The sequence below is a fragment of the Lissotriton vulgaris genome, chromosome 11, assembly GCF_964263255.1.
Source record: "Lissotriton vulgaris chromosome 11, aLisVul1.2, whole genome shotgun sequence".
In the NCBI taxonomy this organism is placed as follows: domain Eukaryota; kingdom Metazoa; phylum Chordata; class Amphibia; order Caudata; family Salamandridae; genus Lissotriton; species Lissotriton vulgaris.
In genome coordinates, this window is record NC_141699.1 from 1,005,413,116 (window position 1) to 1,005,429,056 (window position 15,941).

Consider the following 15,941-nt stretch of genomic DNA (forward strand, 5'->3'; position numbering starts at 1 on the left):
GGCGCCACACCTCTCCCCTGCACTACACTCTATCACCTGTCACCCCCCAAAACTGGCAAGAGAATATTTAGACTTGCCCATTCTGCAAAACATGGGCTTGTTGAGCAATAGTAAGATATTCTCTCTGCTTTATGAATGTACTTATGTGGTATTTCCATAGCGTGAACCTAGCCAAAAGGGAGCAGAGTGCTGTACAGGGTCAAAGAGAAGCATAAAGTAAATGAGTGTTAGAAGAGGTAGTTGGTTTGTGGACTGTTATTGCATTGTGATGTAGTTTTATTTAGAGAGGTGTGTATTCAACTCTTTCCTAAATTTGTGCAGAGTTGGGGCTGTCCTGATGGATATACGGATGATGTTCCAGATCCTGGGTGTATGGGTAGAAAGGCCTACTGCTTGATTTTTCTTCCTGACACTTCTTAGTCTGCAGTATGATGGTGTCCTGGTTACGGGTGTGCTGAGAACCACCAGACAGTGTGAACTTGGCAACAAGATAAGGGAGGGGGTAATCAGTGGTGTCTTTATAGAAGACGGAGCTGGTTTGGAAGATGGTGTGAGGTGGCAAAGGGAGCTAATTGAGCTCCATTAGGATGGGGTACTGGGATCATATTTCGTGACTCCCTGGATTAGTCATGCTGTGGCTTGTAGGATGCTTGTAAGGGGTGCCAGTGTGGAGTTTGGGAGGTAATGGAGCAGGGGCGGCCTTAGGCATGTGCAAGCTGTGCACCTGCACAGGGCCAACAAACCCCAGGGGCCACCACGCCAATATATATCCTTAATATAATAATCCTCTGAGGATGAATACATATTTGCGTGGCTCCCCCTTGGCAAGGATTTGGTGGCCTCTGTTCCACTTCCAAACACCCTGACCCCCCCTCTTCACTGGCCTCCGTGCTCTGTCCCGCCCGGACCCTCTCTTCCGGGGCCCCCTACCTACGATCCATGCCCAGGGCCGCCATGAGCCTAGAGCCGCCCCTGAATGGAGCAGGGCATTAGCACCATCCAGATGAGAAAGTAAAAAGTACTGAACAGCACTTCTGAAGTTGCTTTTGGAAAGAAACGGATCCACTTTACTTAGAAGCAAGAGCTTGTACCAGGTCGTCATTGAGTGGAAAACATGTTCCTTGAGGGTGAGGTTTGTGCCCAGGGTGAGTAAAAGTGACTTGGCATTCAGTGAACGTTCGGTTTCAAAGCCATCAAGGCTCATGTCATTGATCCAGGTTCGTAACTTTTTCTTGTTTGTTGTTCTTGGCAAATAACAGGAATACTATCTTTGCTCTGGGTGCTATCTTTATGTGCATCTTCAGGCCTCACACTTCTCCAGCTGTGGACACACTCCTGCCTCTTCTAGTTTCCCCAAGTTTCACCACTATGCATTACGTTTTCTCCCTTTCACCACTGTTCTTCTATGTGTTACATCCTCTACCCTCATCCTTTCTCTGGCCGCCCCTCAGTGCAAACCAAGACGTGATAAACTTCACCCCAACCCCATCTCTCTCTTTCTTCCGTGCTGCTCTCCATCGATACCTTCCTCTGACCTCCTTCCCACAAAACCCCCCATGCCACTGTTGCTGTCCTGAGTCTTCATCCCGGAGACATAAGGACATTGATAGCATAAGGTGATAGATAGAAAGATGAGGCTACATCACTATCATAACAGAAACAAGTGTAATAGATCAAGGCTGATAAGCACCAGCAGAAAAGCACGAGTCCCAGCTCTGGGAAAACAGAGGGTGCTGACAGGCAGGAGATGCTAGGAGGTGCATGGGAGTCCCTTCGCAAATGTTGTTTTCATTGGGGTAAAACTATTCCTTTTTCATACAATTTTCCAACTAAAAAGCTATCCCTTTTCCTATCAGTTCTTAGTAGAATCCCTTGTTATATATTATTCCGGCTCATGGCTCAAAATGGTGCATTTGCCTCTAAGCAATCTGTATACTGTCCTTCATTGCTGCTTTAGGGTGTGGGTGGGTTGAGGTCCCTCAGCTCATCCAGCCCTGACAGTGAGCTGTCTTTTAATTTACCTGGAATTTTCTCTGTGACACAGGATTTTATGGCATGGCCCTGAGCGTGCAGGATATCTTTTATATTTCACTTTACTTCAGCATCTGTCATGACCTCATCACAACACAGCCTGTACACTGCATCATAAAAGAATAGAATCCACATTTAGAACTCCATCCACTAACTAGTTCACCAACAAAAGGAACACTTGAACCATGGCGCTCTTTCATCTGAAAGGTACTCATTTTGTGTTTGTCATATTTCTGAGTGGTGGAGTTATTTTATATGATAAAGAGCGAACTTCCAAGAGAAAGACATTTTCCGTACTTCCAGGCCCGACCCCTACAAAACCATAATCATTTTTCTTCTGTGGACTAGCACTCCTTCCAGGCTAGTCGTTTCAGGATATGGCCGATTGGCTAATGCATAATGTTAGCCTCTGTGTCTTTAATGAAATCTAGATTCTCTTGGCATGGTAATTGGGAGAATCGCTATTCTCAAGTCAATTTATTCACCCCTAGACTTCAAGTTGCTAAAATACGCAATGATGGTCTAGGCAAGGTATCTGATGTTGGGTCCAGGAGGGCCCTATTCACAGAATATATTAGGATATCGAATAAAATATATGTCAACAGTACACATCTACATAAAATAAATGTACATAGTTAGCAGTTGTCCTGAAAAATTGTCAAGGATAAACCTTCCTCATTCTACATTGGACACTGGTGGTCTACTAGGTAAACCTGAGCATCTTTTTTATTACGCCTGTTTGCCTTTTTAAAATTAGAGTGCAATTAGTGTTGGCCATTAAAGTGCTATTCCTGCATGACACTTTTGTTAGTAGGGGGGAATTTTAATATACTGACCCAATACGTTGTGTAAGAATACTGGACAATTTTTGTTTTCCTCTCTGGATCACAATTTGTGAGATATTCATTTGTTTTGTCTCTGCAAGGTAGAGCCAAGGTGAAAAGGGAAGTGATGATTACTCACCTTGAAAGGGCCCAGGTACACTCCCAGGTCATCTGTGGGTAAATCTCAAAAATGTTCCTAAATGCTGATGTGCTCACAGAGAATGGTTTGAACTTTCTAATGAAAGAGTAAACTGCAAGGTTTTAGATGAATGGCACTGCTGTATATTCATTCTAGACACAAAAGTGGTCCCTGCCAAAGGGGGTCTGGCTTACTGCATCACTCAATTTGATTGTTACCTCAGAGTAACCATGTCACTGTGCAGCCAGTTAATGACTTTTTAGCAGTGAGGAGGTTTAGCAGTTGCAGGCACTGAGGGCACACGGCTGTGGGACTGCGTTCAGAGCACTGAGTAGAGGAAACACAGGTAGTGGAAGTAATTGTTCTCCATCAAGGAGAGCTGGAACTACTGGCAATATGTACTATCAACACCTGAAAAGTGCTGTGGTCATAGACAACGGGTCAGGTTTGATCAAAGCTGGTCTTTCAGGGGAGAAGCTGCCACGCTTTGTTTACAGCAATATCATAGGTAGAGCTAGAGCCAGGTCCGTGATGATTGGAGCCGGGCAAAAGGAGTACTACATCGGTGAGGAGGCCCAAGCCAAAAGGGGAATCCTCTCCATCAAGTATCCAGTGGAGCATGGGGTAGTGACCAGCTGGCCTGACATGGAGCTGATCTGGAGGAACGTGTATGAGTGCGACCTGACCACCAGGCCAGAGGAAAGGCCTGTCTTGGTCACTGAGGTGCCCTTAAATCCTCTCTGCAACCGCGAGGCTATGACACAGATACTTTTTGAGCGTTTCAGGGTGCCTGCCATGTATGTTGCCATCCAATCAGTGCTGGCACTCTATGCTTCTGGCCGCACCACGGGCTGTGTGGTGGACTGTGGAGCAGGGGTCACACACACTGTGCCCATTTTCGAAGGATACTGCATGCCCCATGCCGTCCTCAGGCTGGATGTGGCAGGACATGACCTCACCGACTACCTGATGCGCATTCTGTCCGAAATCGGTCTGTCTTTGGTTAGCACATCTGAGCGGGAGATTGTCCGGGACATGAAGGAGAAGCTCTGCTATGTAGCTATAGACCTTGATGCGGAGATGTGTAAGCAGCCTAGCGAAGTTGAAAAGGCCTACCGGCTACCCGATGGCAGGGTGGTTATGGTGTACAACCAGAGGTATCGCTGCCCAGAGACTCTCTTCAGCCCTTCCAACATCGGCCTGGGCATACCAGGCATCCACGAGTTGAGCAACACCACCATCATGAGGTGCGACATCGACCTTAGGCAGTGTTTATACAGCAATATCATCCTCTCGGGGGGCAGCAGCGTCTTTCCTGGTATGCATGAGAGGCTGACCAAGGAGATCTGCAGACTGGTGCCATGTGACACTGCTGTCAAGGTGTTCGCACCAGTTGACCGGAAGCTGTCTGTGTGGACAGGAGCATCCATCCTCGCCTCTCTCTCAGCCTTCCAGCAAATGTGGGTGACTTCCTCCGAATACCGAGAGGTGGGGCCCAACATAGTCCATAGAAAGTGTTTTTAAGTTCCTGTTTTAACAAATTTTAAAAAAGAGTTGTAAAAAAATAAAACATCATAGTTATACTTAGAATTTTAAAGTCCTGTTTATTGAACCAAAAAAGGCAGTGCAGGTTTACAGCTAAAGATTGGTCTTCATTGAAAAAGACTAGAAAGTACACATGTAAATATTATGAGTTCAGACGTCACTGTATTTCTTTTTATACGCATATATTGTCATGTTATGTAATTGTTGTGAGGTTATGTTCAACTACAAGACTGGCTTTATCCACTGATGGCAGAGATAATGCAATGGTCACCAATGAGAAGTAATAACTCGAACGATTATCCACAAACACCCAACATTTCCTTTTTTTCTGTATTAAAATATTATTGCCAGTTCGCTATTTGCTGCCTTCAGCGGGAGGCTCAGAACAGTCATAAGGGCCTGGTTACAAAGTCTTTCCACTGCTGGAAAATGGCTCCACATGATATGTAACACCTTTACCGAGTCCTTTCGGAGTGATCTGTTGCATCCATCGGCTGCTATGTTATGGAAAATGGCTTGTATCTAGCAGCTTGTACCCCTACAAGAGACTACTTGGAGCTAGGTCTGTTTGCTATGGCTGGATCATTGTGTCACATATAACATATGCCTATTGGTAACCATGCAAAATAAGGGATTTATCTGTATTCAGCCTGTGCAATGATTACCGAGTTGCATGATGGCAGGTTTTCTCTCTCATGCCACATACATAACTGTGTTATGCAAAATCCATACCTCCATTGAGAATGCTCATAACATTACACAAACACATCAAAAACATAAATAAAAGATTGCATCGTTGTAGGGCTTTGCACTCAAAGACCACACAGACTGAGGCCTTTCAACCTGCCTGGGTGTCCCTAATCCCATTCCCCAAGGAATTCTACTGAGTCTGGGTATTTGTGGATTTCTTGGACTTTGAAGCCGCAGCGAAGGTGTTATTATTTCAGGCAGATTATCTGCATAGATAAGAGTTTGATGTGAGGCATTGCGGTTACTTTACAGAGAATAGTTACAAGTCGCAAACAAAAGCAAACAAAACTGACTAGGACTGGATTGTAGCATTAAACGGGTAGAAGCTTCTTGGAAATGTTCATGTGGATACATGCAGTATGTACTGAGTAGAAATAAGTCGGTGGGTTATCCTATGGGGAAGCGAAACATGCGTTTGTAGATGTTTCCTGAAATTCATAGACTGTCAATGGTGGCGTGTGAACTCATTGCGAACGTGTGGGAACACCCACGGAGCTGTGGCCAGCCCCTCCCTTGAGAGAACCCCAGCTCCCTCTGGCCTTACCACAGCTAAAAATGACCCCTCCCGCCACTCCCCATCCCCCCAATTTCAAGGTTGGAAGTAGAATTTGCAGTTGGACAGTGCAAAGTTCTCACTTTTAGGGGCATATCTATGAAGAAGTACCGCAGCGCTGCACCGCAAGCCCTTCGGCTGCGACAGGCTGCAGCACTTCCGAAGCACAGGGATGCAATATATTTAGAATATGTTGCATTCCTGTGCTCTCCACTGCGCTGGCGCACAAACTGCAGCCATGCGCCGGCGCAGGCACCCTTGCACCATGGTGCAAGGATGCCTGTATCATGGGGAGATTGTTTTTGTGCAGGAAGGGGCGCCTTCCTGCACAAATACAATCACTAAAGGCTTTTTACTCTTTCAATGCGTGCTGTAGAATGCAGCACGCGTTGAAAGAGGAAATAACAAGAAATTAAAACATTTCTCCTCGTTGCGCCTCCCTACGCCACCTCTAAGGTGGCGTAGCATTCAGACACATCTCCAGATTTACGATTTCTCGTCAATCGGGAGATGTGTCTTGTTCCTTGGGTGTTGCGTGGGAACACCCACAGCAACACCCATGTAAAGCCCCTTCAACGCAAACTGCTGCGTGTGAAGGGGTCGTATTTACAAGGAGAGGAAAAGTCATGCAGGGTGGCTTTTCCTGTCCTTGTAAATATGGAGGATCCCCCTGCACCACCAGTACGCCATGAAAAGTGACGTATTTATTTATTTTATTTTATTTTTAACATTTATAGAGTGCAACGAATACCCTAAGGCGTCTCGGCGCTAAAACGTACTGGTGGCGCAGGAGGCTTGTAAATCTGCCCCACAGTTAGTGACGCTGCACTGCACACCTAAATCCAGGCTGTTTTGGCTGTAAATCGAACCTGCGGTGTAAGACACGCACACAGACCTGGGGCACCTCTGATCTAGGTTCTTTTACCACAGGTTCTGTAAGTATCCGGGTGTTATTGTTGACACAGCCCTGCACCTCCGGGGCTTATTTGGGAGGGGGGCTGTCCTGCTTGTAAACTAGTGTTTATGTTCTGTTGAGGTATGGAATGTAAAGCAGTGGAGGGAAGTGATGCATCTCTGTTTGCATCAGCATGCTTATCAATAGTTTGGAAAATGGCATTTGTCAATTTTGAAGACCCTGGGACTTATTTACAAGCCCCTTGCGCCGCTGGTGCGTCACTGTTAATATGGAAAAAAGGTGATGTACCGGCAGCACAAGGGGCTTGTAAATGAGCCCCCCCTATGTTTTGGTGTTCATGAACAGCTGTAGTTGCACCAGTAAGAAGCGGGGGCCTCATTTATGAGGTTATGCCGCAGGGAAGCGCAGCAGGCCTTCCTTCTGCCTGGCCCTACGGCAATAGAAAAGGGAAGAAATGCCCAATTTCTATAAGATACCGCGCATTCCTGTCCTTTTCCCCTGCGCTTGCTCACAATGGGCTGCCTGCGACAGCGCAGGCACCTTTGCACAATGGTGCACGGGTGCCTGCCTTGCGGGGATGATTATTTTTGTACAGGAAGGGAAATCTCTTGGTACAAAAATAATCCAAGAGGCTTTTCCTTTTTCTACCTGTGCTGCAGAATGCCGCACACATAGAAAAATGAAAAACAAGGAGGAATAAAGATATTTCTCCCCGTTGCGCCTCCCTCACGCCTCCCCTGGGGAGGCGTAAGCTTTTGGCACTGCCTTGGATTTACAATTTCTCGTAAATCTGGGGTAGTGTCAAAAAGCCATAGATGTTGCTAGGAACGCCCCCAGCAACACCCATTGCACGCCCCTTTAACGCAGAACACTACCTTAAAGGGACTGATATTTATGAGGCAGCATTAAGCCAAAAAAAGTGGCTTTGTGCTGCCTGATAAACATCACGCAAGCTTCTGCGCCACGGAACGTCACAAAAAGTGACGTTCCGATTGGTACAAGGGGCCTCATAAATGAGGCCCTCAGTGGGCTGAGCTCCCACTAAAGAGAGCTACGGACGACGCGGATGTTATAGGCTTAATCTCCCTGCAACTCATAACACAGAGCTGGGTAGTAATGTCCTCCAGCAGCGTGAACTGAACTCATATTTACAGTTGATGAAATGAGTTCCACTGAGGAGGGCAGTACTTCCCATTAGCACCCTAAATTGGCCCAGCATTTCCTTATTTGCTTATTATTATTATTATGTTTTTTTGTTGTTGCAGTTTTATATAGCTCAAACTCTGCTCAATGGCTTTAGTGCGCTCTACACTAGAACCAGATTCCGTACACGTTTTTGGGCATGATGAGATTAAATAATTTGCCCAGAATCACAGGATCGTGAGCCGAAGCCGGGACTCCAGTCTGGCTCCCCAGTTCCAATGCTGACAACTCTGGAAATGAGAGCCATTCATTTGGTTAGTAACGCTCGTCAGCACACTGAACCGGTTCAATCTTCATTTACAAGTTGATGAAATGAGGACCACTATGCCGGGTTTTAAAGCTCATCAGCATGCCGAACCAACTCAACCTTCATTTACAAGTTGATGAAATGAGGACCATTGAGCTCGTTTTAAAGCTCATCAGCACGCCAAACCGGCTCAATCTTCATTTACAGGTTGATGAAATGAGGACCATTGAGCCGGGTTTTAAAGCTCATCAACACGCCGAACCGGCTCAATCTTCATTCACAGGTTGATGAAATGAGGACCATTGAGCCGTGTTTTAAAGCTCATCAGCACGCCGAACCGGCTCAATCTTCATTTACAGGTTGATGAAAGGAGGACCACTGGGCCGGGTTTTTAAGCTCACCTGCATGCTAAACCGGCTCAATCTTTATTTACAGGTTAGTGAAATGAGAACCATTGAGCTGGCTAGTAACGGTCATCAGCATGCTGAATCAACTCGGCATTTTTTATTTACCTGTTGCTAAAATTAGCACCAGTGAGTCGAGTAGCCGTTCTCCTTAGCATTCTGAGTAGATTCAGAATGTCTATAATTACCGAATGATGAAAAGAGGACCACTGAGCTGGTTAGTAATGATAATCAGCACACTCAGATGACTTGGTCTTTCTTTATTTAAAAGTTGATATCACAGTAAGCATTAATTTAGGTAGCATCATCCCTCTGCACACCGCTGAACCGATTGCTGTGATTGGTCAGGGCTGTTGGGGTGATGGCACTCACTACTCTTGTTTGCCTGCAATTTTATGTTCCATGAAAGTATATAGGTCGGGTGTCGAGCAGATGGGACAGAATCCCTGTTTGCACAACTGTGTTTGGGTGAGAGTAGGGGCAGGCATTGATGGCCACATATTATGCGTCCTCCTCTTCATCTTGGAGTGCTGGGGTCCTAATGACAAGGTGATCAGTTAATACTTTCCCGAGAACCAGTTATTGCTTTGAGCTGGCACTTGAATATGGCGGCTTCGAGAGAAAAATAGGTTTAATTTTGGCTGTATAAGATATTATGGTATATGGGACTTCTTTCCATTAAAATGAAACCGGCTTCCTCAAGTTAAGACCAGTTTGCAGACACATAGTGATTTATCGGTGAGTAGTGCAGTTATAAGAGAGGTGGGCGGTGATTAGACCCTTTTTCTGTGCTGAGCCTAGTGGGAAACGGCTGGGGTCCACTAGGCGCTTTTCCTGCCTGGCTGTAGGCACTGGAAGCAGATGCCAGATAGGGACTGTTGACAGATGAATTGGGAAACTTGAGCGCTAATCCCGGCACTGTGTGATACATCAGGTCTGTAGACTATAGTGACCATCACCTTTTCCAAGATAAGTAAAATCTGCGCACATTCAAATCACGGGCGGATTCAGGCTTCCAAGCTCAAAAACAAAGGTGTACCACTGAGATTGTTAATAGTATTGTCCCTTCAGAAAATTGCCAAAAACTATTTCGTTATCACTGGTGGGTACATAAATTCATCTGCATGGTGATAAACAGTTGTCACTGCTCCTAGTTACAGCAAGGATCCCGTTCAACTCACGAGCTTCCCACTCAAAGTATTCCGCCTGAGTGTCCCAGCTTCCAGGCATTTAACCGAGCACCTCTGACACTCTCACATTACCTACCATGCACACACCATGCAGTTATTGTCTCTATTGCTCCCCTTGGAAATTCGCTGTCTTGAAGTCCCACTATTAGTTAAGCTACAGCTGGTTTTTGGGTGACTCTTTTTCGATCTGCTTCAAGGAACATCATCTTCTTGCCTAGATTTCTTTCGACATTGGTCACTTATGACTACACACCGCACAGTTCATAACCTAATTTGTTTAAGACAAAACAAAAATCAACACACCAAATTACAAGTGTGTAAGCTACCAATGTTGAACGATTTTTAACATCAGACAACAAACGGGAACCCTTGGCCGGCACAGAATAATTCTTTTTACGGACACCATTTAAGACCTTTAACAGAAGACTAATCCAGCTATCTCATGCATTAAACCAGGGAGAAAGACAAGCAGGGCTGAACGCTGCATCTCCAGCAAAGAACATCGCAGTGCATGGGAAATTGGCGACTTCTCTTGCTTTCCATGTCTCTCTTCAGAGCCCGAGAGCACTTCAATAAAGTTTAAAACAAGCATGCACAGACGAGGAGAGGAGGAGGCAGCCGGGGGAGGAGAGGGAGGAGGAGGCCTGAGCCTGTTTCCCTTGCGGTAGTGAGCAGGGGCACCATATGTTTGCAAGTTAATTACAAACATATGGTGTCAAAGCTCGCTCCCGCAAGGGAATCGCCAAACGTTCATGCGTTGCCATTCAAAGCAGTGCAACGCATGCACGTTTTTGCCTGAAGAAGGGAATCGATGGCTAAAGGTCTTTTTCCTATGCAGCGCATGCGCGCTGCGTAGGCGAGACCTAAAAACCAATATCCAAAAACATACACTATATAAAATCACATATATAGAAAAATGTGCAAATCGATCTGTGCAATTACAAGGACAATCATAAACAGCAACTCAGCATTTCATCTTGTTTGTTATCCTTATGATATATTCCACAATAATCCATATGGTTCACAAAAACTTTTATTACAAGTAGACCAAGAAGCAACACGTTTTGGAGCTAAACACAGGTACAACCTCCTTCTTCAGGCTTTACTACTAATATCTCCCAGCACTTTTATCACAAATTAAGCAAGTAGGCTTTCTTCCAAGGAATATTTTCCTTCTGACACTGTTCTTCAAAAGTGTTAAGCTATAGAAAATGTATAGAGGGGACAAATCTCCACTCCTATACGATCAAATGTTGTGACAACTGATTGATTTAACGATATATTCCTGCACTTCCCTTCACTCCTAACTCATGTGAGGTAATGCATCCATTGATGACATGCAGGAAAATAATGTATAAACTGCCCGACGGCAGTGTTCTTGGTAGAAGGATCACACGCTCTTTATTCTCTAAAAATCGGGTCTGCTTTGTTGTGCATATAAGTAGATTCCGTACATGCTCCATTCTCCTCAAGATGAGGAGAACGGAGCACTAACGGAGATTTTTGAATCCCGATACTTGGGCCATAAGCATCAAACCCCTTCTGTATAACAATTATTGCAGCCACATCAATCAAAACAACTTATATATACAACAAAGCCAACCCGCTTTTTAGAGAATAAATAGTGTGGGATCCTTCTACCAAGAACACCGCCGTCGGGCGGTTTATACGTTATTTTCCCGCTTGATGATTAGTTACTACTGTAAAAGGTTTTCCATACAGGAACACATGGAAGTATTCACAGCCCCATACCACCACTAAACTCTTTCTCAGGTTGTGAGTAAGCACGTTCTGTCTGGGACAAACTTCTACTAGCATATGCCACAATATGCCTTCATGCATTTGGATGTCCACAGTACCATGCAAAGATAGCGCCTAACCCATCAGGGCTAGCGCCAAATACAACCTTTGTATACAGCTTTGGATTTAAGTAGGCCATTTCAATTCCATTTTCAATGACTTGTTGAATAGTCTTAAAACTTTTTTGCACATCCTTGCGACCACTCAAATGAAACATTTTTCTTCGTCAACTCTTGCAAAGGAGCACTTACAATAGCAAAGTCTTTTATGTCTAGGGAACAGTAACTAGCCATGCCAAGAAACAACCGTAGTACAGAAACATCTTGTGGGGAATCAGCATTTGATAGTGCATGGACTTTTGCAGGATCAGGTGTCATGCCCCCATCTGAAAAGATATGGACATAGAATTTCAACTTCTACTTGTGGAATTCACATTTGTCTGCATTTAATGACAAACCTGCACCTGTAAGCAAACAACACACTTGAGTGAGAGCTTTGTCATGCTGCTTCTGTGTAGCTCCGAAAACCAACTTGCCTTCGGTATAATTGAATGCATTTACGTTAGGCTGTATGAAATATCGAATGACGTCTTGAAAAATTTCAGTAGCCTATGACACACCAAAACAGAGTCTCTTGTAATGAAACAGACCAACATGATTAGAAAATGTTTTAATGTATGTTGCAATCTTTTTCGAGTTCGAACTGATGAAAACCTTTATTTAAATCAAAGCGAAAGAACACGTTTAAACTGTTTAGCTGGGTTATCATGTAAGGAAATATGTGGACCTGGATGTTGTTTTCTTTTAATTGCTTTGTTTGCCTGACACATGTCAACACATATGCATACAGCTCCTTCACTGTCCTTTTTAGGCACTATCACTATGGGAGAAACCCATGTCGTCGGACCAGTAGAATGCTCAATAATGTCATGGTTAATTAACAATTCAAGCTTTTTCATCAGCTTTGTGAAATGGGAAAGCAATAAGTCTATGTCTCTGAGCAACAGGACGGCCAGCTTCATTAACGTGCAATTTCACTTTCATAGTCGTAAGCTGAAATAATGATGGGAATTGACTTACTTATTCATGATAAGCATTCATATTGTAATTCATGGAAATCAGTCACATATAAGCAGCTGTGCTGAAGCGGAATAAACCGGCACTTGACACTGTACCTTGAAGCACATGGATGGGTGCTTTCACCCTCACTTTCTTGTGTTTCATCATCACAACAAATGAACCTTGACTTTTTATGCAGCCTATATATACACTTTTGTTTTTGATGGCATGAGTCGCGGCAGTGGGGACAGTTCATTATATTTCTTTTCAGGCATTATGTTTATTGAAGCACCACTATCGATGATAAAAGGTATTGAACATCCATTTATTTTCAATGTAATTTTTGGACAATGTTTCAACGACTTAGGTGCTTTATCATGTCAATTTGTAGGTGCCTCACATCTTTTCTCACATGCGGCCAGTCAAACATGCGCACTTTTCTCTGAGGTAGCCATCGACATGGCCCAACTCTCCTCTCCACTTTCACTCGATATTGAGGCAGATGAACAATTTGACGAAGATTTACATATCTGTCCAATGGTGGGACATTTACCTTTGTGTGGAAATGAAAATCCAAGTCTGAAACACTACTTCTTTTACATGTGCACATCACTTTGTCTCCTATTGTCTTGTGTTTTGGCTTACTTTTTATACTCTTGACTGGCTGATTTGGTGCACCTCCGACCTCCATGTCAGCAGCTTGTCTTTCAGCACATTCTTCAGCTCTGACAGCCATCAACATGCTCTCCAGACTAAGAGTTTCTCTCAGCATTCGTCGTCTGAATGATTCTGACTAGCATCTAGCTATAACTCTAAGATGCATTGCTTCTTCTTTATCATTGAATTAATTGAACCTACAGTGTTTGATAAGTGTCTCGAGCCTCTCCACAAAATCACCAACGGTTTCACCAACTGCTTGTCGTTCTTGACTGAAAATATATCTTTTGTAATCAACATTTTACACTGGATTAAACGTGAGATTCAATGTTTCTTTAATCTGATGATATGTGCTTTCTCCATCAGTCTGTGACATTTTCTTAATGACTTCTTTCACACCATCCCCAGCCAAATGTTTGAGATACTTGATAATCTTTTTATAATTACTCTATTCTAGTGCTTCAAGGAAATAATCGTATGTCTCTATCAAAGAAGTTCGTCTATCGCCAAAATTTTGCTTTTTGGCGGTATCAAAAGTTGGTGGTTGTTTTCGGAAGGCAGCAGCATTGTAAATAATTATGGGAGTAGCTGACATTTAGGTTGGAGCACTTTCCTATACATTTTGCTGTCCATTAGAGCCAGTGTCATTCGCTCCATTTCTGAAGCCTTGTGATGGACAAGCTTCATCGTCAACATGGGCAATCCCTTGGACACTGACCTCCTCCATTGGTCTCCATCAGAGCCCTTTGAAGGTTTGAGACATCTGGAGTTGTTCTGCGCCGTCAACTGGCAGCTCTGGTGGTGGGCCGCTTCAGGTATCGGACGGCTCAGTAAGCACAACCTGCAGGCTTCTTCTGGGGTCTCTTCACCCGGTGCTGAGGTCGCATAGCTCCACTTACCGAGACTCTGGTAAGTGCAATAACCATGTGCCTGTTCCTTGCTTACTTTGTGAGCCAGCGCTCTTACATATTTTGTCAGTATTCGACTACAACAGTCTTTAGAGCTTATTTTTTCTGTTGGTGTATAACCACCTTTAGAAGTATCACTCCATAAAATGTACAATTCGACTTGCGTGGCAGCACAGTACCTTTATGTAACGTTTGACCAACAGGTTCTCGGCCAATGATGTGTTGATTCTTTACACTGTTTTCGTAGTCTTCAACTGCTTCACTTCGGCTGGAGCTATGCTTTGAATACACATGCGTGAAGCAAGTATTTCGTACTTCGATAGCGACACACATGACACGCAAGAGCAGTCTGCCTGGACCCCGGAAAACTCTCAGAGAGAGCATGGTCATTCTTCAGGTTACTTATCCCCTATCTTGTATGTATCTAGGATATTTGTAAAGAGCCGGAATCACCCCCAAAGGGGTATCTCCGTGCTGACAAAGAGCAAGAGTCACACGTGCACGAGTCACCACTATGTATGTATGTAGGATTTTTGTAAAGCGCACCTTGTCCCCAGTTATAGCATTTGCCTCTGCTTGGATACCCACCAATGACTACGCTACACACGGAGCTTAGTATTACACTTTTTAATTCTTCTACGTGTAACCGCAAACTTAACATTCTAAACCAAGCTTTAAGTGCATTTCACCCTGGCACCCACGTTACAGCTCTACAGAGTCTGGGAGAAACCAAAAGGGTATAAAAACTCGCAGGACACTACAAGCGGTGGTCCTGTGGGCCACTGCTTACTCTTTAAAAAATGTTCATGTAAACATTCACAAATGGAAAGGGGTCATTTGGAGACTCATTTCCCTCTGCCAATGGGTTACCACTTCCTTTGCGTTGGTGGTAAAATATTAATGTTTTGAGGTTGGATTTCAGTTGCAAAACAATAATACATACTATAAAGAATGAGGTACACCCTTAACACACCCCTTTCAAATAGTGATTCCCAATGGTTTATTAAGCTATTGTTAAAAGGGTTTAGTGAATTTGAAAAAAGGTTCTATCATTCCCAAACACTCTAATTTACAGAATCGGAGTGCTCTAAAACCATGTGTACACAAGGCCCATCATCTTTGTATAGAAATCGCAACATCCACTGACTGGGAAGGTAGTTGCCTAGTTGCCAATCAAAGCATAAGTTCTTATGTTGTCCACAAGGTGGTAGTATTCTCACACGAAGTACAAAAAAAAGTGTTTGCTAACGTTTCTTCAATACTGCTTTTTAAGTTTGAAGAATTTGTGCTGACGTCACTTGTCTACTCGCTTTTGAGGCCAATCACAAAAGAAACAAAACTTGAGTACAACGTTTAGATGCACATCTCTTCACACTGTGACGTGAACGTATTTACCGTCGTCGACATCTAAAATATATTCACGAATGTTGAAAATACAAGCTTTCCCTGTAGGGTGACCAACCGTCCGTAAATTTCACGGACTGCCCGTAATTTGGGGCTCTTGTCCGTTGTCCGTGAACAAGTCTTTCACGGACGCCTTTTGTCCGTAATTCCAGACGTTCCAGCGAGCTGCCCCTTGCAAGCAGTCTGAGAGTTCTGTAAATCTCACTGCAGGGGGCAGCTCACACTACGGTTGTGATAAGTGGCCTGCAGCAGCCCCTCCCTGACCCAGCAGAGGCTGCTATCGGCCCATTATCATTCTGTATGTCGGCCTAA

The 15,941-nt window shown here is 44.3% G+C and overlaps 1 protein-coding gene across 2 annotated transcripts; it reads left to right on the forward strand.

Annotated features, from left to right (window-relative positions):
* Positions 1–544: 544 nt before the first annotated feature.
* On the forward strand, positions 545–4,518 carry LOC147683925 (actin-1-like). 2 transcript variants are annotated; one of them, XM_086944919.1, is made up of 2 exons: positions 545–555; positions 3,414–4,518. In XM_086944919.1, exon 2 carries the CDS (start codon positions 3,526–3,528, stop codon positions 4,516–4,518), a length of 993 nt encoding a protein of 330 aa, XP_086801045.1. In that variant the 5' UTR covers positions 545–555; positions 3,414–3,525. The 2 variants fall into 2 exon arrangements, with proteins under 2 accessions (XP_086801045.1, XP_086801044.1); XM_086944918.1 differs by lacking the exon at positions 545–555 and having other exon boundaries at positions 3,391–4,518.
* The last annotated feature ends 11,423 nt before the right edge of the window (positions 4,519–15,941 follow it).

Coding starts and splice junctions, on each gene's coding strand:
- LOC147683925 (XM_086944918.1), top strand. CDS start 3,391: ATGTACTATCAACACCTGAAAAGTGCTGTGGTCATAGACAACGGGTCA.